The sequence below is a fragment of the Manduca sexta genome, chromosome 18 (genome assembly GCF_014839805.1).
Source record: "Manduca sexta isolate Smith_Timp_Sample1 chromosome 18, JHU_Msex_v1.0, whole genome shotgun sequence".
NCBI lineage: Eukaryota > Metazoa > Arthropoda > Insecta > Lepidoptera > Sphingidae > Manduca > Manduca sexta.
The window spans coordinates 15082227-15108935 of NC_051132.1; the positions used below are offsets into that span (position 1 = coordinate 15082227).

Consider the following 26709-nt stretch of genomic DNA (forward strand, 5'->3'; position numbering starts at 1 on the left):
CGTGCCCATTAGTGGGACGGTAATAATACAGCGCTTAATATGAATTGGGTCACAACTGCCAATCTCAAAGATGATCAGACAAATACGCAGGAGATATTATAGTACATAAGTGTGTGCACAATATACAGGTGCACTCTCTGTTCCTTCACTCATAGTCCAATGAGACGGTCATCGCGACATGACTGGAGAGATCAGGCACTGGACTAATGGTTTGACGTGCTTTCTGAGGTACGGAGGTATCACACCAACTTTTTCACACCGAGTTGCGGCTGAGTAATTTGTAAGTTGGAAAAACCCAGTCACAATTATTTTTGGCCCAACCCGGGAATCGAAGGCAGGACCTCAGCGCGGTAGTCGTTGTCGTATCGTGTACACGATGCCACCGAAGCAGACAAATAATACAACAAAAACTCGGGTAATGAATAATCACTTTTCTTCACACATCTGGTGCAAGTAATTGTATATAGCGGTATGAATTCTCGGAATAATTGTATGAGTAATGTAGTGATGCAATTGTTGAACATTTCATTGAACAAACTGGTTATTAGTACACGTTGTAATGAACTACTTGAAGGTTACTAAGGTTGCCAATATTCGTATTAACGAATGATTATTGGCACAATGTTAGCAGAGGAAAAGATGTTTGTTTTCTTTTTATTACTGCTTTGAATGACGAGATGATCTTGCCAGTTGCCTGATGGTAAACGATACGACCACGCATAAACAGTAGAAACAGCATTCAATACTTTGAATTACAAAGTATTGTTTGGTATTCCACTGCGCTCGCCATCCTGAGACGTGAGATGTTAAGTCTCACTATGTCCAGTAGTTACACTGGCTACAATGTCAAAGGGGTATTATAATGTAAAGGATTACCTCGATGATCAGACGGTTTGGAAAAACAGTCCTGCACACCCTGTCCAACCCTATGTTAACGCCAATATTAGAAATTAACTACATAAACGTCTCATGTGTACCTTTCTACAATTTTTACATTATACTGTGTACAGTTTTAAATGTCCGTGACATATTTTATTTTATATTGACTCATTGAATTATCAATGTATAATAGACAACCGACCGATCATTTTGTTGCATCAGCCTTAAAATTTATAATCAAAATTATATTGACCGAGATCTATGACAAAATATGAAATGAAAATATTATGTTTGTAAATGTAGGCGTATGCACGCTGTACACTGTTTCATAGTTTTTATAATTTTTTTAGTATTATTGTTTTTTCGTTAATTTTTAGTTATTGCTAAATACTTTTATGTGGATTTTCTCCGCACTTTTACGGTGATGTGCGTGTATTAGCTTATATAATTAATCAGACTTTGTATAGAAAAGACTTATTAAAAAAAGATATATTTAATAACAATATTATAAAAGAATGGACAATTGATGACAAAAATAAAGCCCGGAGTTTCTTTCTGCCTTTCTTCTTCGGGTAGTCATCGCTTAGGTAGTTAGTGAAAGGCTGGTAGGTTAGCTAGGTTAGGGCTTTTATTGTCCTCACCGGTGAGGATCGCGACGCGTTTCTCCCTTACTGCTTATTCAAAAATACATATATACATCATTTTATTTCTTCTACCCTGCCAGCCCGAGCTGGCTTCTTTGTTTACTAATTATATTTTTCATTTATTTTATTTTCAATATAAATTGTCTTTGTTTATATAAGCTAATTTAATTAAGTAATAATTAAATGTTCTCATGTACCTTGACTTATCATAAGTGCAACTATGTTCGCCTACGTGATGAATAAAGCATTTTTATTTTATTTTTTTTTTTATTTTTTACAATGTCCTTCTAACCGGAACCCAACATTCACTGCACGCTGGGTGGTAGAAATAGACATTACGGTGGTACCTACCCAGGCGGACTCTCACATATAAGAGACCTACCACCAGTGAATGTGTATGTGGCTTCATTTATTAACGCAATTTGAAATCACTTAATTCGACACAATATGAATGGTAGGACTTATCGCTATATATAATAATAATATGATAATATCAGCCCTGTATTATATACTGTCTCACTGTTGGGCACGGGCCTCTTCTACTGCTGAGAGGGAATACCCTTACTCCACCACGCTGGCCTATTGCGGATTGGTAGACTTCACAAACCCTCGAAAATTCCTAATAGAGAATTTCTCAGGTATGCAGGTTTCCTCACGACGTTTTCCTTCATCGTTAAAGCAAGCAATAATTCACAAAAAATACACACATTTTTTTTAGAACAGTCAGATGTGTGTGTCCTTGGGATTTGAACCTGCGGACATTCGTCTCGGCAGTCCGTTCCACAACCAACTAGGCTATCGCCACTTACCTTGAGGCGAAAGGTAAGCTCCTCTCGTCATTCAAAGCAATAAAAAAATATAGTGAGCATAGTAAAAACTTCTCTATAAACAAAAAATGCAAAAAATACAGTTTAATTCAACAGGAATCGACATCGCCAGCAGGAAACAGGAAGCAACATAAAAATAATAACCTAACACTTTATACCGTACAAAGCTGAACGTAATTGGGGGGTCGTGGTGGGGGTGTACCCCCTCAATTGTGCTCATTACAGGCACACTTTGACGTTCCGTAATAGGATTTGTCAGACGAAACGTGTGTACACGGGTTCTGGCGTTTGTGGGACATGGTTGGAAGTGGAGCAGAATCGGATGACAACGGTTTCGGGAAATGCAGGACACAGGTAATATGTTAATTGATTGGAAAAATTTAATTCGTACTTCATATTTAGGTTAGGCTTATACTTATACTCTATAACCAGAAAAATAATAATTTAAAAATACTTTCATATTATCCCTTTGATTGTTTAAGTTAAATCTAAATTACAATTCATGTCACACATAGAACCATGTTAACAAAGAAGGCCTTTAAGATAAAAAACGACATAATTTATTTAAACCTGTAAAATGTTATACTTTTATTAGATTTCGTCAATATTAACTCTACCACTAGTTCGGTAAGCAATTCGGACTAGAGAAGAACAGGCAAGAAACTCTAGTGTTGCTCTTTTCAAAGTAAAATTAAGATATAGAATACAGCACATGATACAGAGAAAAAAGAAACGTTTTTTTGTTGTTTATTGTAGTTTAGATATATAGTTATTTATAATTAAAATATATTTGGGTACTAAAAATAATTTTAAACATACACAATAATTTCCATTGAATTATTTTAATACGACAATATAAACCAATAAAAATAATCTACCATTTTATAAATTCCATTATACATAACACATGGTCACCTCATTACTAGAAACCGTATCATTGCTAATTACGTAGGATTTATTTCGAAATGCTAATGACATTATTGTTTTTGTCATCCGACGCGGGTAATGACAAAGAGGCATTATCAGACTAAATCATTAACTACTTTACTGGGCTATTAATGATGTGAAAAGATCATCACACTACTGATTTATATATATTTTAACCGACTTCAAAAAATAATAGGGTCATGTTATTTACCGTAAATTGATATTTGTAAAAACGAGTAACCGCCGCGAAGAGGTACTCCTGTTTCTTACTAGAAACTCTACATAAGTCTCTCTAAGACGCTTTTCTATAATCGTAAACGCTAATAAAAAACAGGAAAAATATATGGGAATGACATATCGATAAGTTTATCGCTAAGATATTGTCATTCTACATAACGTTAGCGTTAGCGATTGTAGAAAAGGATCTTGGCTGCGACTTCGGATATAATTACAACCAGCGAACGATGCGTCGGCAAAATTATATAGTCCACATCGTTTTGTTGAACTATAAGTCAAATAATCTCTACGTAGAATGATTTCTTATGTTTAGCGAATGTCTACATTAAAATTAAACTAGTTTTCTGATTTTATCGCGGTTTTAATATTTTACTTTACTTTTCTCTTCTTCTTTCTGGGAGAAAAGTAAAATATTAAAACCGCGATAAAACCCGAATTTTTTTTTAATTTTAATCTCTAAGTAGAGTCTCAAGCAAGCTTACTTACAGTCATAAATACAGTCATGACATAGGGGAATTGGAGAAAATCAAGTATCAAGTATTTTTTCACATAAATATATGAATTGTTACATTGTTTCTACTGTTATTTTATTTACAATTAAGACAGACAGTGTATTACGTATTATTATCGTGTATTGTGCATTAGTAATCTAAAGACTCTTTCTTTTTTCTCAAAGCTCTACTACTTACGATGATTTCTTACTTTTTATCTTCCTAAAAGAAATAGACTATCAGGGATTACACCAAAAGAATTGGTGTAAAAATGACCTTATTTTTACCGGAATATGGTTGTAACTCAATTTGTCCAAAAGTTGCAATCAACGACATTAAACAGTATAGTTAGTTATAAACCGAACATCAAAACTAAATTCAGGCTCCAAAAGTTATTACCAATTGGACATAAGTCGCTGTCTTATTTGAAATGTCCGTATGACGATATCACAGCGTCCTTAGATATTAACACAAAAAATACAGAAAATATGCTAATATAAACATTAAAAACGTGCAAACCAGATGGAAAAAATGTGAAGTATTTTACATTGGTGATTTGCTATATTACGGTAGTTTGAGCTCAATATTTTTGTATAACAATCTTTCTATGTCCGCTCTATATAATCTTAGGACTCTTTGGTTGCAATGATTTTCCTGGCAGTTATCAAATTTCAATTACTTAGAGATACTACATAGAGATAGAAGAATATTGTACAAGTAAATGTTCATTGAAAGTAAAACGGTTTGCGATTCAAAAACGGTTATCAAACCTATTTAAGTATTGCATTTTAGTCCCAGTATTTGATCAACAATATTACTGGATAACGCCTCACAAACAAAACTAAAACCATTGTATATGTACTACGTACTAGATTTGGTGTTCCGAACATTCACTGTGTTCAACTTAATTGAACTGCAATCCATTCAAACTGACTTTAGTATGGTCAATATTGACAGCTTGTGGTTGTGTATGGATTGGCGCTCATAATATAAGAACACGAGTCTAAGTGTAAACCTGGATTTGAATAAAACATATTAGTCAAATAAGTAAAATTATTTGTTGTTCAAGTGAATAAGTTGGTTATAACTGTGACGTTTTAATTGCTATTTTAGTTCAGATTTTGAACAAATAGTTATATGGACGTTCGTGTCTATGTAATATACGTCAATGACCAAAATTCAATATGGCATCAACTGAATATACTACTATATATAAAAAGATGTTAATAGAAGGTCTCAGGACATGCATCACTAACTGTCACAATTGATTCATGATGATTTCTTACGTTTGAATGTTAGAGATAGGATGAAACTATTTGTCGGATTTTATCGTGATTTTATATATTATAATTTTCTCTCAACGTTTCGAAGACTACAGATTTCATGGTCACAGATAGAATGAGATGTTAGTCGTTCAAAAACTCAAAGTTACAATATCTGCATTTTACAATTATACAAAAAAATAGAATTTTGCAAAATTATGATAAACTAGTTTTTATTTCGATGTTGTATTAATTTTGTTGTTAAACCGTCTGAAAAGACTGGCAAGTCTATTAATTAAAAATAACCCTTTCTGCCACTTGTTTTATAAAAAAAATCCAAGTGAATTATACTACATTAGGTCAGCTTGTTGGATTAAAATGCCCTAACGCTTTCTATAATATGAGAGGCCCTACCTTATACAAATATAATAAAAAATACAGTAAGTATAATATTATAACAAGTCTTAATACATTTTATTCCAAGTATAGTAAACTATATTAGGCTAGCGTATGAAAAAGGCCTAGAGTACTCTATTGTACAGAAAGCGCGGACCTGGTAGAGATAAAATAAAAAAATCATAAATATTATTATAATACGTTTTATAACGTAGGTATAGGCGAAATAGATTTATTTTATTAAGAGTCTATGAAACAATATAATTAGATTAAAGGATAATAAAAAACATGTTTTACGACAAAAAAAAGTCGTTTATGATATTTTTGTCACTAGCTAGTGTGGATAACAGAGAACATAAATTAATGCTTTATAATTATGCTAATTTGTAACAAAAAACTTAAAAATGATTTATATTTGTGGTAATTTGGACGCGTAGAATGTTATAGCAAAATAATCTATGCTATTGGCTCTACAAGAAAAACAGTATAAACAAATGAGTACAAGTATATCTTTTGTTTGAAGTCAATATATTTTAATACAACAAGACTTTAGTCGGACGATTAACATTTCAAAATAAAATGTAAATGACATTAAGAAAAATAGCTATGTCGATTATTTATGGAAACACATCGTAATTTTACATAATTAATTCATATTTTTGCATAATCAACAAAAAAATTATGTACAACTGATAATTAGGTATGTGGAATATGGTAATGTTCGGGACGCGCTACCTTCACCGCTGATCGTAGCCCGTCCGTGCAGTATTTCAATGGCCGCTTACGGTCGCGTTCATGACACACACAAAAACACCATCATTCCTGCGAAGCCTTAATAAATAAAACAAATATTTATGAAATTAAGCAAGCGTGTACTACAAATCGAAATTAGTTTAGTGTAATAATATAAAAAAAATGTGTAAGGTAAAAACATTTTTTGTCTCAGGTTTAGCAAGATGGCGTCGCGCTCAAAAGCTCCGACCAGCTTGAACGCGCCGGTAAGCGAGGGGCGGTGTGAGGGCGCGCGGGGGGTGCCCGGCCGCATGCGTACAGGGGCTGGGGCCGCATTCCAGTAGTTCGCCCGACCGCCGCGCGGCGCTTACGTTTACAGCGCGACACCGCGTCGCCCGCTCCCAATACAAAGAACACCTCAGTATTGTAAAAAATCTGTGATGTATTGATTAATTTCAACTTTATACGAACAGAAACGCTAAAGTTAGACACGTACGTCGCGTTTATACAGTGCTCGCTGTGCTTCATGAATGTGATTTGGACGCGTTTTCACGGCGGACCACGGCCTATGGAATTTCGTATTATCGCCGACTAGAATCTGGCGTGTAGAGGAATATGGTGGACTCACTGTGTTGAAAAGTGAACTGTGCGCTATCCCGTGTCGCAGTGTTAGTTTTATTATGATAAACGTTCGTAACATGTTCGTATAATATAAATATGGATTGGTGTGTGTGCGGTGGAGACGCGTAGAATAGCATCTTCTGTTGGATAATGATACTTGGTTGAACCAGTAAGAAATGGTTTCCCTAACTTATTTCGGGCTGAGGCACACGCCGTGGACTGTTCTCGTGTTGATTTTCTTCATCGAGAGCGTGATGGGGAACTATGCTAAGTCATTCTACATACACTGGAACACAACAAACAGCATATTCAGAATAGACAACACCGACCACGTATTCGACTTGAATAAAGGCAACGCACAGTTTGAGTATGACCAAGTAAATATAATATGTCCAGTGTACACGCCCGGCACCTACGAGGAAGACACGGAAAAGTATATAATATACAACGTTAGTAAAGAAGAGTACGACACTTGTAGAATAACCAATCCAAACCCTCGCATAATAGCGATATGCGACAAGCCGCACAAACTGATGTTTTTCACCATAACGTTCCGGCCGTTCACGCCGCAGCCCGGCGGGCTGGAGTTCCCTGCCGGGCAAGGACTATTACTTCATATCGACGTCCAGTAAAGACGACCTGCACAGACGCATCGGCGGCAGATGCCTCAGTCACAACATGAAGCTGGTGTTCAGGGTGTGTTGCAAGCCGGAGGAGCAGTCGCCGGCGCCGCCGCCGCAGCCGACGCCCCCGCCGCCGCCGCCGCCTCCGACCACCAGCACCACCACCACAACCACCACCACCGTGAAGCCGGTCACCAAAAAGACGCACAAGTACGACAAGACGCCGAACGAGGTGATCAAGAGCGAGGAGCTGTCGCACTCGCGCGGCGCCGCGCTCGCCTCGTCCCTCGCCCTGGCCCTGGCCGCGAGCGCGGTGCTGGCGCCGCTGGCTCGGTGAATGTGCGCTCGGGCGGCCAGGCGTCCACGCCCCGACCTCCTGGCCAAGCCGGGCCCAACCCAGCCCATGCAGACGCTGCACATTCGTCCGGACACTCTAGTCTTCACGTGAATGTTGTGTCCTGTGAACATTGTAAGTAAAGTGATCGTGGCCCGCGACTTAACACGGACAGTGGAAACTCCAAACGTGAGCCTAAAATGTAACTATCGGCCCTACTGAATAATCGAATGGATATAAACGGATTGTTTTTTTTAAACGAAAAAAACGTAGTTATGAACTCAGTTAAATATATATAAAAAAATGTTAACGGATATAATAATTAGGTTTCTTAAAACCATTAGGAATTAAACGATTTTTTATATTTTTCATTATGGCAATGGATATTATAAGACTAGCGGTCCGCGGATCGATCAGTATGAATTATTATAGGCGAAATCTTATAGACGATTAGGAAACGTTTTTGATTTAGAGTCCAAAAGACATGTTTCTTTATTTTTTCCCCTTGTCTAGAATTTATTTATGTGTAAAAAAAAGCTGGGGCGAGTTGTGAATCTTGTCCAGGAAATCTGTGATTTTTGGTTTTATTTAGGATGTAATTATTTCTCTTTATATGCTTTTTTATGTGATATGAAGTTGATTACTTGGATTCTTCACCGACTGAATTTTGCATTCTAGCTTTTTACAAATCATGTTTATTACAGCTTCAAAAATGGCTTCTAATGGCGGCTTCGAAAACAAATTATTTTCTTATGACTTTGCTTAAGAAGTTCCGTTTAGAAGTATACAATTATTAAGGCCTAAATGTGTCAAAAATAATCTGTTTCCAAAATATTTTTCCAAAAAAACCCAGGGACATTAATAAGTAATTATGTTAAGTAAGGAAATATTGTACGGCGTTGTCTGGGCACGTTTTTTTGGAAAATATTTTGGAAAACGACACAACATCTTGCAGCACACTTTGTGCCATTATGTGAAAGTGTTAAATACATTTTTTACATTATACAAAATAGTCAAATAGTTAAATAGTAGAAATAATAGACCGGTTTTCAGTTAGACATACGCAGTTAGTGACAGTTGATATTTTTAGGTAGTTTCTAAGAACGCGTTTGAGTTTCAAATTGTTTTTGTTATGCAGGCCTTGCCGAGGCGACATAGCGATTTGGACAGGACTTTGAAGTTGTTCATTGTCGTGTTAATGACATTAAAATTAATAGAACACAAACTAGATCTAAACTGCATTTTATTCAACTTCTATCTCAAAGGAAACAAAAAACAACAAAAAAAATCTCCATCCATAATAATTAAGTAAATTTGATACTTTTATAACACAAAAACATTAAACATTCGTCTCCAAAATTTCTCTATATAAAATATTCTCCATCAAAAATGAATTTTGAGGCTGACTGAGTTTGGCAGTTAAAAATCGGATCACTCATATCTATCCCGATTTGGATATGCGCCCAAATGCCCCAAAATTTCAACAATATTGCGCTGGCAGTGGCATATGTAGACATTTTTTACTACAACTTAACAAGCGTCGAATTGACGTCCCCTCTTACATGCCCGAGAGCGTTAGTACATTCTCATAAAAATGGTTAATGCTGTTTCACTTAGCGTTGTCTCTCTCCCTCTTACGGTTTTAAACTGAGAGAGAAAGTGACAAAAGTAGTGGCTAAAATGCTATGGAGTGTGGAAATGGAGCGGATAGAATCTATGGTGAAAACTAAACTAGGGACCTGTTTAACAACGTCCGAGTAAATGGTAATAGAGTTCAAAATCACTAGTTTGGTGGCAGATGAATTACTTGGGAGGTGTTTATTGATCACCGCCAGTTTCGGACTGATTTTAAACCGTGAGGTTTTATAATTAAGATTTATGTAATGAATGCAGTAAAATCAAAACGTAATTCGAAACTTAAGACGTTAGTATCGTCGCCGAAATCTTTATAACAAATTAAAAATCCTTAAACATCGATTTGGATATATTAAAGTGTAATAAAAGGTTCTCATAAGTGTAATTTAAATTATATGCTGTTCAAAATACGGCTGTCCATTTTGAGCATTGCGATCAGTGAATATTTGCAGTTTTTTATACTGCACCTGATGTTAAGTGGAGTGGGGTTCAATAGAAGGTCGAATAAGAGATGATTACCCCTCGGCAGTTGCTATAATTATGTCGGCCTGTTAAAACCAGATATGTACAGACTGATCTCGAAACACGACACATTTATATGGGCCACTATAGCGGGTTTTAACACCTTGTGTACGGGTGGTCCCTATCCTGGCAGATATAAATATGTCCTACCAGCAAAATAAAATATATTTTCTGCAGACCGGCTATAAAACGCAAAATTACTTTGGTACGTTAAATCTAAGCAGTTCTAAAGTTTTTATTAATAATCTCATATCCCGTTTAATAACATTGCCTCGGATATTGTGAAACACGATATAAATATTTACATCAAATTGACATCAAAGTCCAAATGTTACAGTGAAACAGCTAATTACTGTGAGACAGGAGGATAGGTAATTTAAAAAACAAACGACCGCTCGTGTCTGCCCTAATGCATTGTTTTCTAAACAAGTTTTATAAACGTACTATTTGTGTTTATCTCCGTTCACTTGGCTAGGAGCTTGTAATGTTTACGGAGTCAGGATTTGAAATTCTGACACTGACACGTCAGATTAGGCACTTGCCTGATGTGACGTGTCAGTAAGGCTACGGAGTCAGGATTGGAAATTCATTTGAAATTCTGGCAGACTGGCATTTGCCGAATCTGAGGTGTCAGTATGTTAGACTATTGACTGATTATCTTCCTGTAATGTTTAAAATAATATGCTCATGAAAGTGGTTTATAATGGCATGTTAAGTCAGGTGGCCAATAGAGTGGAATATGCGTGGAGTGATTAATAGCATTATTGATCTTATTCTTGAAGTATTTTGTAGTATCTAAATATTTTTACTATACAGCTAGATTGAGCTAGCAGGCCTAAGTTCAACGAAGTTAATTCAATAACTACAAAGTTTAATATTTATGAAAATCTAGTTTTTTCGACAAAATATATTAATATTTTTTAAATATGTCCAGTCATGAACTTTTTATACTAAGTTTTGGAATGTAATTGTACAAATAATCCTTAATGCCAACATTCAATTCCTCTAGAACATAGTGCTTCGTTAATTATATAAAAAATAGGGTGTACTTTTTAAAACTCAACTTCATAAACCTATGTTGTAGGTCCAATTTGGCCTAAATAACTTCAGGATCAAAAGAAAGAGTCCACGCCCTATCAGGTATCAATAGACACTCCGGTGACATGTCTACGTGCCACTGACGATATGATAGTAAACATTGATAAGAGAGTAAACACACTTATCTAGTGTACAATGCGGCTGGTCAGTTATGTTATCACACCGAATTCTAATGTCAAGGAAGTAAAACCTGCTGTATTATCGTCGTTTTAGATAACAACGTTTATATTTACTGTTTGCACTATTCATCCTTAGGGATCTTCAACATTATCTGTATATTGTTACTTTGTCATATATTTCTACTTGGGAATTTCTGGATTTTATAACAACCTTCTTCATCCAATGAATTCTTTGGAATACATATTATTAGCTTCTGTTTCATCATTCACTAAGCGTATATCATCCTGAATGAGCACATTGCCAGAATCAATATTATCGTTTCCATATTTCAATGGTTAATTCAAGAGATTAGTCGTAAATCAATCTAATTAGTATTTATTGTGTTTAGAATTTCCTTTTACCTGGATGACAAATATGTCTGCCAAACTCAATATTGTCGTTGGCATATCTCAAGAGTTAATCCATCGGATTATTCGTAAATTGAACTAATTAGTGTATGAAGGATCTTCTTTTATTATAAAGGAAATGTCATACTAAGACGATCTTAAGGCGAGCTCTCCGCCAATGCGTTGAGTGGTTCTATTTTTACTTAGAGCAAACGGTTAAACGTCTACCAAGGGATTTCTGGGTACACCGTGCTGAGTTGTCTTTTGGCTATTTTAGGAAAGAAGGGCTTGTGAATGAGCGCACGTCTTAACTCGGGTGTTTTAATGTTTTTTGGAAAAAAAAAAACAACGGTTTGATTGAGTGAGATGTTTTCTTAATTTCTGGTCGGAGATGTCTAACCCAAAATAGGTATTGACAGTCATACCTCACACTACGATTCTAAAAAATTCAAATAAACACTGTATTGTCGATATAATCATAAGAATACAATTGGTCAAGGCATTAATTTAACAGCAAGGAACAGACTCGTATTTGGCCATTAGAAATTATACAGGACTGTAACTTATGCCTTCGGACTTAATTTATGTTGTTTATCTCTTTGAGATTCGACATATCCAATTAGCCTTGGATTACTTTACAACTGGATGTATTTATTAATCCTTATTCAATTACAATAAGAACCAGATTTTCAGCAAATCAATAGATGTTACTTCAATATTTTGGCTACTATTGTAATCTTAATCAGTAATCCATCTTCTTCTAATGATCTGCAATTAATATATCTATCCTATTACGGCAGGATCATGAACATTTCTCATTAAGATTTATTACCAAACAAAGTTTTAATTAAAACATCGCGGTATCTGGGCTTACATAATCAACACTAGATAACTAAACATTCGACTTATACGGTAGTATGCTGTAGGGTTGTCTGAGAACGAAAACATTCCATAATGTCTTATGAATTTGTAGTTTCTTTCTATATACGACGATTAAACCTCGATTTGTCTCTTCATTCAGTTTCATTCATTGTTTTTTTGATGAGCCCTATGAAATTGGAGTTTCTCTCAATTTACGTCGCTTGACCATCGCGTTGTCTTCATTCACTTGTATTAATTGTTTTTTAAGATAAGCTATCGGTCTTTTAATCAATGAATACTTATACATCTTTACCATGATTGCCTCGAGTATCAGAGTACACAGATTTCGATTTTAGCACCAGAACAAATATTTGATGATAGCACATTTATCTTTACAGTTAGAAAGAATAACAAATCTATATGTAACTTGTAAATTTGTAAACAAAATGAGTTCAAAATTTCATCATTTCAAAGAAGTTATCAAATTCTACTAAGACGGGATACAAAAGAAAGCATCGTGCTATATCTACCTTTAAATTCTGAACTCTACCAATTCAAATTCGCGTGGTAACCCTCAAGCTGAAAATATAACCAAATTTTCAATACACGATTAGTTTATTATCAAAAGCACGATACAGTTCGTTTAACCGGCAGTTTAACTTAGATAAATCAGACGGTTAACGAGATTGAGTTACGATGTTAACTCGGAACGTGTTGGCAGACTTAGTTTGTTTACGCGATTACAAGGCGGGGGTTCAGTTTTATGTCCACCGTATGTTCATTCATAAGTAAAAATATTAGTTAATGTAAACATTAGTGACTCGGTTTTATTTTTCTCATAAAAACTGTTTACACGCCAGAGGATTCATATTTTCTTTCCCGATTTACAGATGTCTTTTACGTTTCATGCCAGCTTTTGTTTTTTTTTTAGCATTTTTATTGAAAAAGTTATGCTCTTAGTCTTAGACTATGTTAGTTCATTATGCATCAAATCCTAAAGATAGTATATCTCGATAACAAACAAGAAAAGTAAATTAATAAAAAGATTGTGTAAATAAAAAATCCAGTAAAATGCAGCAATAATCATTGATGCATTGTAGCTTTTCGATCCCATAGGTCCCCAAACTGCGCTGCGCTGAGTAACATTAGTGCATGATAAATGTAATCAGTTATCGATCTTTTTAATCAGAGAAAGACCCACTTGATAACTATACACGTATCTGATAATAACATGTATCTATAAATTGTGTGACGCGTAAATATTTGGGACTGTTTCGTGAACTATGCATTCCCCGTAGGCGACAGCTTGGCTGTATCTCTGGCATTGCTGTAGTCCATGGACGGCAGATGCTGCTTACCATCAGGCGGACTCCTTACTTGTTTGCTTACGAAGGCAATAAAAAAGAACTATACATTTGAGGCTTTAAGATGAAATGTAAAGTTTTGAATACTCTAATGTTATTAGGAATTCTTCGATATTTCCTAGTTAGCATACGTTTAATATACTTTATTCTTAGAAGTAACGATTTGATTTAAAGACTATAACTTCAAAAACGTAAGGACCCTTGCAGATTATAAATAATACATAAATATGGTATTGCACTAACAGGAATATCAATTAATTTGCAAAATACAAAAAAACTATCTATAAACTAGTTAAATAACGTTGAAAATCAATTTTAGGCCGAAATCTAGTGACCATCGACTACAGTTTGTTTCGGCAAATCCAGGTCACCCAAATGGCCAGCGATCTAAATTTTCATGGTATTTTAGGTAGAAAGATTTGCGACTGCTTACAATCAATTAGAGTGTATCTAGGTTGCCGTAGTGGTGATTCGAGTTGGTAGATTCTTGTAATCTGGATTTGCTGACAAACAAAGAGTTATAATATACAGAGTGGACATTGGGAAGGTTGTCTTACAAAAATGTTGATCATGCGATGGTTACTCAATCTACCGTGAAATAGCAGAACACCAATGTAAAACACTTATTTATTCCCATATAGTGACTTGCATGTTCTAATGCGCATATAAAACGGACATTTCAAATAAGACAGCGACTTATTACCAATAACTTTTGGAGTTCAAATTTGGTCCTGATGTTCAATCTATAATTATATTTATGTCTGCTGACAAAATATATTAGTTTTTCGACGTGCTGTTACTGAGGTCATAATTTAATTTGGAAATTATTTCATCACTTGCAAGACCGTGGTAATTTTCTAAATATTAAAAGCATACATTGATACATTTTAACAAAACAACTTCAGCCTTGTTGGCCTTTCCCATTAACCACAAGGTCAATTAGTCATAAACGGCGTCATTGCGTCTAGTCATAACTGCTACAATATAATAGTCATTATAATTGGAATCACATGATTAGAATGATAAATATAATATGATAGGCAAAATCTATGGTTTGATAGAAACTATAGGAAAGAGGCGTTATCATCATCATCATCAGCCTACAGCTGTCCACTGCTGAACATAGGCCTCCCCTAAAGCGCGCCACGCTGTTCGGTCCTCCGCTCTCCTCATCCAGCGTCCACCGGCGATCCTACGAATATCGTCGGACCAGCGGGTCGGAGGTTATCAGTAGCACCTATTTACAGTATTGAGTTATTACTTAACATATAGGTACATACAAAGATGATAAATCATTGTAAGCATACCTAATTTCAAAGTACCTTAGCCGCCTTCTAAGAAACATTGGTACGAAATTATTTTACTAAACGCGCATTGTCTGCTTAGCCTATAAAGTAAAATACTGAGTGATTTGAATACGTAGTTGCATCAAGTCGTAACGGGTTTTCAAAGCATAGCATCTTGAGTACACGATCAAATCCTATATTTAAAGTAAGATTGGTGTTTTATATTTCGAAAATTTTCATTCAGCATTAAGAGCGCCTGGGGGATCTCAATGTTACCATACATTAAACCGCCAAAAGTTGTATAAACACTAAAAACGATACAGAGCGTTCGAAAATCGATTTTTAAAAAACCCTAATGGATGGTGCCCGTCGAAGTTCCGTGTGGGCGTGGGTTGACCATCTGAAAGAGTTCTCGTGTGTTAAGTATGCATTTTATCTCGATAACGGTAAAGTGTACCGCCGCGAGGACAGTGCGATATTGGTTTATTATTTATTGAAAAACAAGACTTAATGGTATTGTCATTGAGTTAAGATTGTGTTTGTGTAAAGCATTTTGATATATTGGATTGATTCGGGACTCAAGATAAGTATGTTGTATTTAAAACACGTAAAACAGAATCTGAAGTAAAACTTTGAAATAAAAAATTAACTTAAAATCGCGAAAATATCTCAAACTAATTTTATTTCAATGTCTAAAAATCGTGTAAATATAAGTATTTTTTTTCTCATTAGGGTTTCTCGTCCTATAGGTTTTGCAATACTTCAAAGTCAAAATATTCCTCTACAACTAATCCAAAAATATTGCGCAGCAGTATTGAACATCCGACCGCAAATTTTTCAGACTCAACTTCTTTATGGTCCATAAAAAATCCACTCTTAAACATTAGTCACTAAATCATAGTGTGGTCATTTATCTTGACTCAAATAAGTCCGGACGAGTATATTTAACTCATGTTAAAAGTCGTCCGACATTTTTCAACGCTATTTGAATTTTCTGATATAAACGATGCAAAACGTTTCGAGATGACATCAAAGTCGACTCAAATTAAATTGATCGCGGCTTGTCACGGACATGACGTATTAGCGGAGCTAGAAAACAAAATTCCGTGTTGCCAATTAAGTAAATTTCTACTAATTCGGTAGGTTTTGAACTTTCGCTTTGTAAATTCATGATTTTTAGATGTAAGTTATTTGTCAGTTAATTGTCATTTTCGTTTATAGCATCTTATTGCTTTACGCATCTATCTTAGTAAAGAAAGAATAAATTGGTCCACAAAGACAAAATATTTAAGTTTACAGCGAAAATATAAATAGTAAACGGCCCAACGGTCTATCCATCATTATGAACAATGTAGTATTAGAGAACGTCGTAAATTTCAAAGAATATTTTGTCTGGGTAAATATTTCTAAACATCGCTCGAAAAACATTGTGAAACTGCTAAATTTAACAAATTAACGAGCAGCGTACGTTTTACACACTTTTTATTACAACTTTATTACTAAACGTGTGATTTTAATTATTATGTTTTTATCATTGGGTTCATTTTATTGCTCGCACTGACTTAACATTACACGAAATATGTTAAATATTTGCTTTTTAAAACATTTATAGAACTTCATTATTTCTAACATATTTATATAATTTTAAAAGTATTTAGATTCAATAAAACCGTACTAGGCTTACGAGCGTACAAAAATAATGTTCCTGCGGTTTTTTGTGTACTTTAAACTAGCAAACAAAAACTTGCATATTACTCAAAAACGTCACTAAACACCACGATGTGTCAGAATCGGGTGGAGGACATAGGAAATTTGCAATAAGGAAAAAAATAATTATAATAACTGCCTGACAATACCGCAAAATATAGCCAAGCTTGACAATCGATTTTCAATGCCTTTAAATAAATAAAGATTATGATCCCTTCCAGCAACGCAAATTACAACAAAGAACAGCCAATATTATTTGAATAAGATGTAATAAATCCGCTTGTCATCTTAAGCAACGGATTAAAGAATTCGAAGCATGGTAAAAACTTACCTGACCCCGATGTTAGTCACGGCGATGCTGCGATCTCTTAAATTTTCCACTTACCAACTTCTGTGGTTTAAAAATCGATTGGCGCGTTGTCTTTGAAGGTGGACGTGGTTGCCATTCTCAAGAAGCATAAAGCAGAAGTTCACTATAATATTAGTAAAATAGTTTTCAAAACTCTAGATTATATTTAAATTATCGTAAATATACTTTGTGGTTGATATATTACTCATGTCTTTTTTCAAAAGAACTCATAAATTTTAAAGAGAAGTATTGTCAATTATTCGGTTTGCGAAAAAATAACACTGATTTAAATTGCGGTAGAAACAAAATTGAGTTGTTTTTTCAATTTTAATAAATCTGGAACATCGTTTTTACACGTTACAAATCACGAAGGAACAAATAAATCTATTTTATATTTTTATTTTATTTAGTTTCTAGACTTTATGTCTTAAATTCGTTGTGAAAGTTATTTTTTTTCCTTAATCAGTATTACAGTTTCACTTTTGGCGAATCGTTTCTTTCTTTTTTAGTTAGGAATCACTTCTTATTAGCTTTTTTGATAAAAACAATAATCTTTATCAATCTGAACTCGAGGATAAACCAACCATAAAAAGCCTTGTAAACATGACAAAAAAAAAAAAATTAAATTGATTCATTTTCACCTTGAGTCGAAAAAGATGTAGATTATTAATTGAAAACAGCGGTAAGTCTATCATAGTTCTCAATTTGGATTATAGGCCACTGTTACCTTTATTGTAAGGTTGGCCCCTGTTGCCAATGTCAATGGTTGGCTGCTAATAGGTATTTAGCCTGTTGAGTGGTACGTCCTATGAGAAGTACAATAGGGCAGTACCGACAAGGTAGGCAATACCAACGAGTAGGTTCAATCTTTCCACCTAAACAGATGTTTGTACTGTGATTCGCAAATATTTGTGTAGTGGGTGCTGTAAGACCGGAAGCCCTTAATCCAATACGAAAATTGGTAACATAGTGTGAAATAAAAACTGTATATTGTGGCTCTTTTTAGAAAAAAAATCATGCTTTAACGATTTCGTCACGAAGTATAGGCCTAATTTTTCTGATACATCTCTTATACTAAGAATATTATGTATTTATAAAATTATTTTATAAATGATATGACATAATTAAAGTTATATCTTAACGGTCTAAAATATTTTAAACATTGCTCTGGGAAACTTTTAAAACAATGCATTAGCGGTGTGAAATATTTATTCATCATATTTGAAACAAACTCGAAATAATTTGAAACTCGAACGTTAACGAAATATTTTTCTTAATATTCTCTCTCACATTAGTTTTTCAATTAGTTGTGCTGTGTACTTAGTCTAATAATTGCCTGATTATAATTATTAATTATTATTATTATATAATGAAAAATGATAACCTCATTTTTGAATCTCGACAGAAAAAAACAGTCCGCTAGTTTTTAATGAGAAAAAAATAATTTTATATTTAAACTAAACTGTTTTATTGGCGGATTTTCGACCAGAGACAAAAAAAACTATTTACATTAATATTTCTACTATTTAGAAATATTATTGTATCATGGCAACTCTAACAGTCAATAAAGATGATATTCAATATGGCGGCTCATGAGTCATATTAAGTATAATTCAATAAATTATAAGTGTACAAGAAACAAGACTATAATTATATGAAGCATGAAATCACTTTAAAGAACTAACATATAATTTACGATTGTTGTTATAAGGTCTTCAATTTTGATTATTTCCAAACAAAAACCTGTCCAAGCAGGTTTACGTATTGTAATAGTAACTTGGAATTAATTTTTTACGGCAAAGTATTGATAGAAAGTACAATGAACTCGTATAACGAGGTTTTCTAGAAAGCAAATTCGTGTAACGCGATAAAATGGCGACCAGTATTCAGACAACGCGTATTATCTTAGCATACACCATGTATATAGATTATAAGTTGATATATGTAGATTAATAAGTTCTAAAATGTCATTGCAACTTTAATTTAGTTAAGGCAGATTATTTGATTCATTATTCTTTTTGTCAAAATAGAAATCACAGCGGGTAGACCATGGAATTGATTTTGAAAAATTTCACTTCTATGTTAATATTTGAATTTTCCACTAATTTGTTTGCTTTCGTGTGTTACGGACAAAGTCAAAAATGCGCATGTGTCAATAACTTGAAGAATTTTTCAACTGGTTTGAACAAGTCTGTCAAAGAATCTTTGGTATACTAAAAAGAAACAGCATTTCTCTTTCTGATTTAATCTAGAACGGATTGCATTCGAATTAATTGTATTATCTTGAAAGTATTGCATCGCCTTTTTATAGTGAATACCATATTCGCCGCTACAACTTTATAATCGATGCGATTACAATTTCTTTCACAGATCTGACAAGCTTTACCTCAAAATGAGCTATTCGATGACTAATACATGTCAAAGACATAAAGGATACATCATAACTTTGTCTTTTTACCGACATCCGTTCATTTCGCTACATTAATAACATCCCGCTGTGAATCTCAGATATTTCTTTTACCCTTAAAAACTCAATTAACATAACAACCTAGACTGAAACAGTGTTAACAAGGTCTGGTTAGCTACAGTGTATATGGTCAATGGACCTGTTTTAAATGTCATATTATTATGGCAAAAGAGGCTTGTTTCAAGTAAGGCGAAGTATTCTCTATTTTTTTTTAAGTTGTACGCCGTTTAACGTGTTTACTGCTTCGGGCTAACTTAGCTTCGACCATTTACGCATTAATAATGCTTGACTGTCAGCGTTTATAGTGAAATTCGTAGTCGGAATATTAATTACGTACCACTTGATATTTAAATGCAATATTTTTGTAATATGAGTGGAATTTTCATACATAATTAAGTTTTGAGCAGTAATGATTCACCAAAGAAAAACTTGGCGCATTGTTTAAATATGACCTATTATGTCTTCGACCAATAATTCTACATCACGACAAAAATAAGGTTATAATAGCGCCAAATATATTGTTTATGTGACATCGCGCCGCCCTCATATTATAATTCTGTACTTTTTATGTCACTTCGTGAACAATGTGCCAGTATTTTTTTAAGTTCACACGTTTTGTTCACAGATAAAAGACGTAACTTTTTATGCCAATGCCTTTATCAAATCGATAATGTGGTTATCTGGTGAATCAATACAATGAAAGCAAAAACTTCTCGTTACATTCTGTTTACTGAACTTGTTACTTTTTGTCAAATGTCAATTCAGTGTTGCCAGATGAAAGTACAAAAAATTATTGAACCTTGTCATATGATTTTACTGCAAAAATTATGTTGAAATATCGATTTTTTTGCCGAGCGATATTCAGGTTACTGGAAATGCGTTTTTGTGATTTCGTGCTTGCTATGTATGTCGAACTTTCTAGTATAATTCCAGTCTTGCCAGACAAAAACGTTGCCTCTGGTCGGAAAACGTTAAAATAATTGATATTATGTAAGTCTAAAATTAAAATCTGTGACATATTTCTTTTATAATAATGGATAGTTATTGTATTGTAATGAACATTTAGTGGCTGGAATGCGGATTATTTGATCCTATGACTTGTGCCTAGTTTTGTCAAATGTTTGTTCGGGAACTCTTCTGTGAAATACGTTCAGAAAAGTGCTGAAAAAATGTTCCTGTATTGTATGAATTAAATTTTTATTAGACATTACATCTCAGCTCCATAGAGTAAGGTTTTAGCTCGAATTTACTGGTATCTACTCAGGTCTATCTGGCAATAGGGAATATTAATCTTATAAAATTATTTACCGTTACACCTAGGGGGTTCTAAACTCAATGGAGAAGTCATAGAGACGCCTAGAATTTTCCATGAAACAAATTGTCTGGTTAAGATCGCTGGTGAACTAAAATTAATTAAAATTCTTTATGATTTTCAGTCCACTTGTATCAAAAAATTACTAGAGGAATACTTTGTCAGGAACAATGGTCTAATAATTATTGAAATTGGATCTTCCTTTATTGTTTTTTGGTATATTTTTGAACTACCATCTTATTAGAGCAGGAGATGTGTTAATGTCTAGCAAAGATTTGATTTAAAATGACCAAAAATGAAATCCTTCAAGTAATATATTGTTTGTATACTATCGATTTTATGTGAATCATAACTCAATGTATTCTGTAGCAGAGTTCTGGAACATTAATGACGAAATTGATTTGTTTGCTCAGTGAAGGTTGTAAATTCGTGTGACCTTTGCCCAATGAATGCAATTTGTTTTCTATTATTTTATTATTGTTTTCTAATGAAACGCGAGAGGTGTAGTTTATGTTTAACTGGAATAATCTAAGAAATTTACGCCATTATGGATATGTAAAACCATTACTAACGTCTGTGGTGTCTCCTTGGTGGTAGCAAGTTCGAAGCTTTGGTTATAAATTCTTGAACGCTGTTTACGCAACCTATAAGTGTTCTTTTTCTTTTTAACTTGGATGCTGGTGTAAAAAAAAATATTTTGTTGCTTAGCACTTATGGTAATCGCAATTCATTAATTATATCAAAAAGAAACTTTTATAGCATATAGTACTCTCCTTGCTATCGTTTATTCCATTATTATTTTCAACTTAATCTCAATTACATAATGTCCTATTTCGTGAATTGCTTTATAGGTAACTAGAGAATGCTCCAACAAAAATTTTCTCCAGTTCTCATATTATAGCCAACGTGAGGCTACTTCAGGGGCCTTATTCTCTATGCCATATTTTATTTTGACAGTGCGTTACAAGCACGTAGCGCACGTCGTGTTTAATACAATAGAAATTGGCATACAGAATACCATTCCACGCTAATTTCACGAAGATAACGTAACACGGTCGTGTTTGTAGTGTTTGTACACTGTCATAGAGAGTAAGGTCCCAGCTTTAACCTACAAGGCTTTGTTTCGTGCTGGATCAATTAATTTCGGCCTATTTCAGATGAACTCTGTTTCAGCTTCGTATGACTTAGTTAAATTAGTTGATCTGCAGACTACCAGCTCAAGTAAGCTTTATTTCTTAATAAATAAACGCGTTTTTTATTCAAACAAAGATGACTATAATAAGTCATATTTAGTAACCTCCCAGATCTCGTAATATTGAGGGCAAAGTTCTGACAATTTCTAATGAAAGAGTTAATTTACATCTTTATAACAGAAAATGCTATAACAGCGTTTATTAAAAACATAACTTACATCTCTCGCGTCGGTGAAAAATGTTCCATTGAAAATATTAAAATTGGTGCTATTAGCGACGGCTAACTATTGTTTATTTTATTTTATAGTATTTTTATTTTAACAATTTAGACTGATTTTTTTAATAATTTCTAATGTACTTAAATTTTTTAATGGTTAGTTAAACCAATGTACTCGTGTAAAGCATCAGCTACCTCTAAAACTTCTAAAAGTATTTTTATACATATACTAATCTTAGAATTAGTGAAAATCGCATACCAACCACTGAATAGTCATTCAGACTCTCCTCAAGGGTACAGAATGTCCTATCGTTTGAAATACTTAATAGGTTGTAGGAACGAAGACGTGTTAGTTATGTATATTTTTTGCAGCTGTTCCATATGTTGCTGTTCAAATTTTACAAGCGGCCATAATGTATGTTTCGTGATTGATTTTTGATAAACGTTACACGCATGGTGAGGGTGGGGATGTGAAAACATTGAAATTAAGGGTATTCCTGGAATTCCAGAGAAATTGGCAATATTGATTTCCGTTGAAAAAGTCTAGAAAAAATTAATGCATCGTCTTGGCTTTTTGATTTGTAAATTTTGTAAATAATAAAAATAGTCCACATCTCCGCCTCTCCACCTTTATGGGACGAATAGAGGTAAAATAAAATTGTTATTAAAAATTCATTTATGAAAATTGTAAAAATAGTGATGGAGGTTCGAAACTAAGTAAAGTATTGGAATAAGAATGGATCTTGTAAATATGTTGTTATATTAAGACGTAGACCCTGTAGGTATTTATTTGTACGATTTCGGACCTTTGTTAAAATCCAAAGTCTTTAATTTATTTTTCGACCAATAAATGTTGGAGAGAACTATACATGTTTTTCATTTAATAACCCTTTTATGTATTTAGGGTAATACTGAGCAGTGGCGAAGGGTGAAGTCTTCTGAAAGGTAAACCGATATAAAATATAGGTACTAATATGCATAAATGCGGTCTGCAAACCGTTCTATGTGATTGGGAGTCGCGGGATTTCAACCATGATCGGAATCTATACTATTGGTTTATCATCATCATCTCAGCCAAAGGAAGTCCACTGCTGAACATAGGCCTCCCCCAAGGATCTCCACGTCGACCTGTTGGAAGCGGCCTGCATTCAGCGACTTCCTGCGACCTTAGCCAGGTCGTCCGTCCACCTTGTAGGCGGGCGTCCGACTAATATAAATAATCCATACTATTGGCTTAAGTATGGATTATTTATATGGCAGCATTGGAACTGTGTAGCGCAGACCCTAACTGCACTTCGATGGTTACCCAAAAGTGAAAACCGACGATTATTTATCATGTGACTGGATCCTCAACGAGCAACCGGTTATACAACTAAATCATTGCTGCAAACAATTGAAAGATTATCTATGTTGCTAACTGGTTCTTAAGGACCAGAGCTAAAATAAATCTTGAAAACTATTGTAAAATTAGACCTCAAATTGCACAATCATTGAATCTACTGTCTCACTGCTAGGCACGGGCCTCCTATACTACTGAGGGGAATTAGGCCTCAGTCCACCACGTTGGCCTAGTGTGGATTGGCAGACTTCACATACCCTTAAAATTCTTATCGAGAACTTCTCAGGTATGCAATTAGAAATTCCCTTGCAGCAAGAAATAATTCACAAAGAATTCACACATAACTCTATAAGAGGTGCATGCCCTTGGATTGAACCGGCGGACATTAGTCTGGGCAGTCCGTTCCACTCCCAACTAGGCTATCGTCTACAAACATTGAAGTGTTACGCAATTTAAAAAGCAAACCAAGGTCAACGGATAATGTATTAACCGGAAGTAATAAAATAAAGGTGAATTACAGGAAACGGACTTTGGTTTGTATTTGGAAATCCTTTTGATTTCTCGAACGCGGTAATTTAAACTGATTAACATCGTAGTAAGAAATAAGATTTTCGTTTACGGAATTCACTGAATCATTCATGGTGAAGTCGAAAGTATTTTTGAATGTATTAAAGTTTTATCCGTCGTATAAGGCCGGATCGCCATTGAGGACTTTGGTTTCTTTTTTGATCTCACCGGTGCAAAGTTGATGTATGTTAATCTCGTCTCGGTTGTTTTTGGCTGATGAACTGACATTCCGACTTGTTTTAAGTTTGCTTGATGTAGGAAAGTTTGCATATTTACATTGCGTTCCTAAATTAAACCACATACTCTACCTCTGCTAACATTGTAGTAAAAATCATCCATAATGATAATATTTTCGCCAAAAATTCCGGTTTAGTTTTCTGACTATTTTATATTGTAGTTTAATGCGAATATTGAAGTGTGTGTGCATTTCTGATTGAAGAGTTTGTATGTGACTAGCTTTTGCCTGCGGCTTTACTCGTGTGACAATGTTTCGAGATCAAAAGTAGCCTATAACACTCAGGAGTAGTTGCAGTAAGCGAAGTAGACATTAGGGGACTCAAACCGGCATCATTGTATCGACTGCTGAGGGGTAATCATCTCTCGTCAGTCGACATTATATTGGACCCCACTTACCATCAAGTGCAGTAGGATTTGCCGTGCACATAAAAAAAAATCAAACAAACATACCCTCAAGCTTTATAAACAACTGTAGATTCATTCGACATAACTATTGTTGTCCCTGCTCCTCACTCTTTCACCATACTTGATCCTAGATACTACATTATCGACGAATCTTGGATATCGTCTCAACTTATTCGTCAGTTTCATATATAAGTATAGATTCAATCGACATAACTATTGTTGTCCCTGCTCCTCACTCTTTCACCATACTTGATGCTAGATACTACATTATCGATGACTATTGGATATCGCTTCTCACAACTCATTCAGAAATATTTTTTACTGACGTCATGTATGAAAGTTCAAAAATCAACGAAGTTGAAGTTTCAACGTATCTCAGCTGACCTAATTCCACTCTAGGAATATAGAATTACGAACAAAACGTATTTTACCCTGGCTCTGCGCCCATATTCCAATCAAACCTTTTGGCTTTACAAAAAGACTCCAATTGAACGTATTCTGTTTTTGAAGGCTTGAAAAACATAACCACCGTCACGCTCGTGGAAAATATTAAATTATATACAAGTTAGACTTCATTTTCTAAGAATTTTTTGCTGCGTAAAATTTTCAAAGAAATATCTTTTTTAGGTTACAAAAGGCGTCTGTTTGATAGAAAAAATTCAGTACAGCTATTAGTCTCTTCTGGACTATAAAAATATGTACTATTATGATGCTAGTTAACATAGTTTATGTGGACTATGAGCTTAATTATTTGGATTCTCAGCCCAGGCACGCTATCTTCGTAAGTTTTTTTTTGTTTTTGTGTAACGGAACCCGAAGTCTACACTGGAGAAAACCTGCGAATGTTATACTGGAATCCCCAGGCTTAGCTACTCTAGGGCCCTGGGGGAATGTTTGGAGGGGATATCTGGGTTACGGAAGAATGGGGGAAGAAAAGGAACCCTCTTAGGATTTGTGAAGGAGAAGCCAGGAAAGGGTTCGCGATCCTTCATTACTCAAAGTATATTTACAGCCAAGAAGTATATATACTGAACTGTGTGCCTATAGCCGTGGCAAAGGTCTTCCCGTGCATGAACTTCTTGAGTTTAGGTGTGGAAATGGTTTTACCTCATATCGCGTTAAGGGATGGATAAGGTTGGCTGAAAGTGGGTGCGCTAGTTGTTTTTTTACTTTAGCCTTGAGGGATATAGTCGTGAACACATTTGTTATCGTTTCTTTGTATTGCGTGCTCGGTACGGAAGCGCTGTGTTGACCTGGGTTCGGATCCTGGGTAGGGCAGTGATATTTGGGTTTTTACTGCTCAGTATCAGCCTGGAGTCTGAAATTTGTGCCCGATGTGGCGAAAAGCTCGCCCCCTATCGCATTATGGGAAGGAACACACTTGGCGAATCGTGGGTGCCCTGGTTGCGCATCTGCATACCCCTTCGGGGATAAATGCGTGATGTGTTTCGTTGTACAGAGTATCAAAAAATTTAATAACACCCATTGAAGTAAAACTACTTAACGAATGTCAAAAATTCGCGAAACCATAAATCTTTATAATCATTTATTCCCTAGACATCTACGTTGAAATAACCATGATAAAAATTTTCAAAGAAATGTTCGCTCTTCAATTTCAAACTACTTATAAATTCAAAACACGTTATTATCACCTACTACATCGAAATGACA

The 26709-nt window shown here is 34.6% G+C and overlaps 1 protein-coding gene across 1 annotated transcript; it reads left to right on the forward strand.

Moving 5' to 3' along the window:
* The first annotated feature begins 6749 nt into the window (after positions 1–6749).
* On the forward strand, positions 6750–23356 carry LOC115440303 (ephrin-A4). Its single transcript, XM_030164557.2, is given in 2 exon segments — positions 6750–7606; positions 7608–23356. Coding segments are annotated over 2 exon segments (783 nt in total). The 5' UTR covers positions 6750–7192; the 3' UTR covers positions 7977–23356.
* The last annotated feature ends 3353 nt before the right edge of the window (positions 23357–26709 follow it).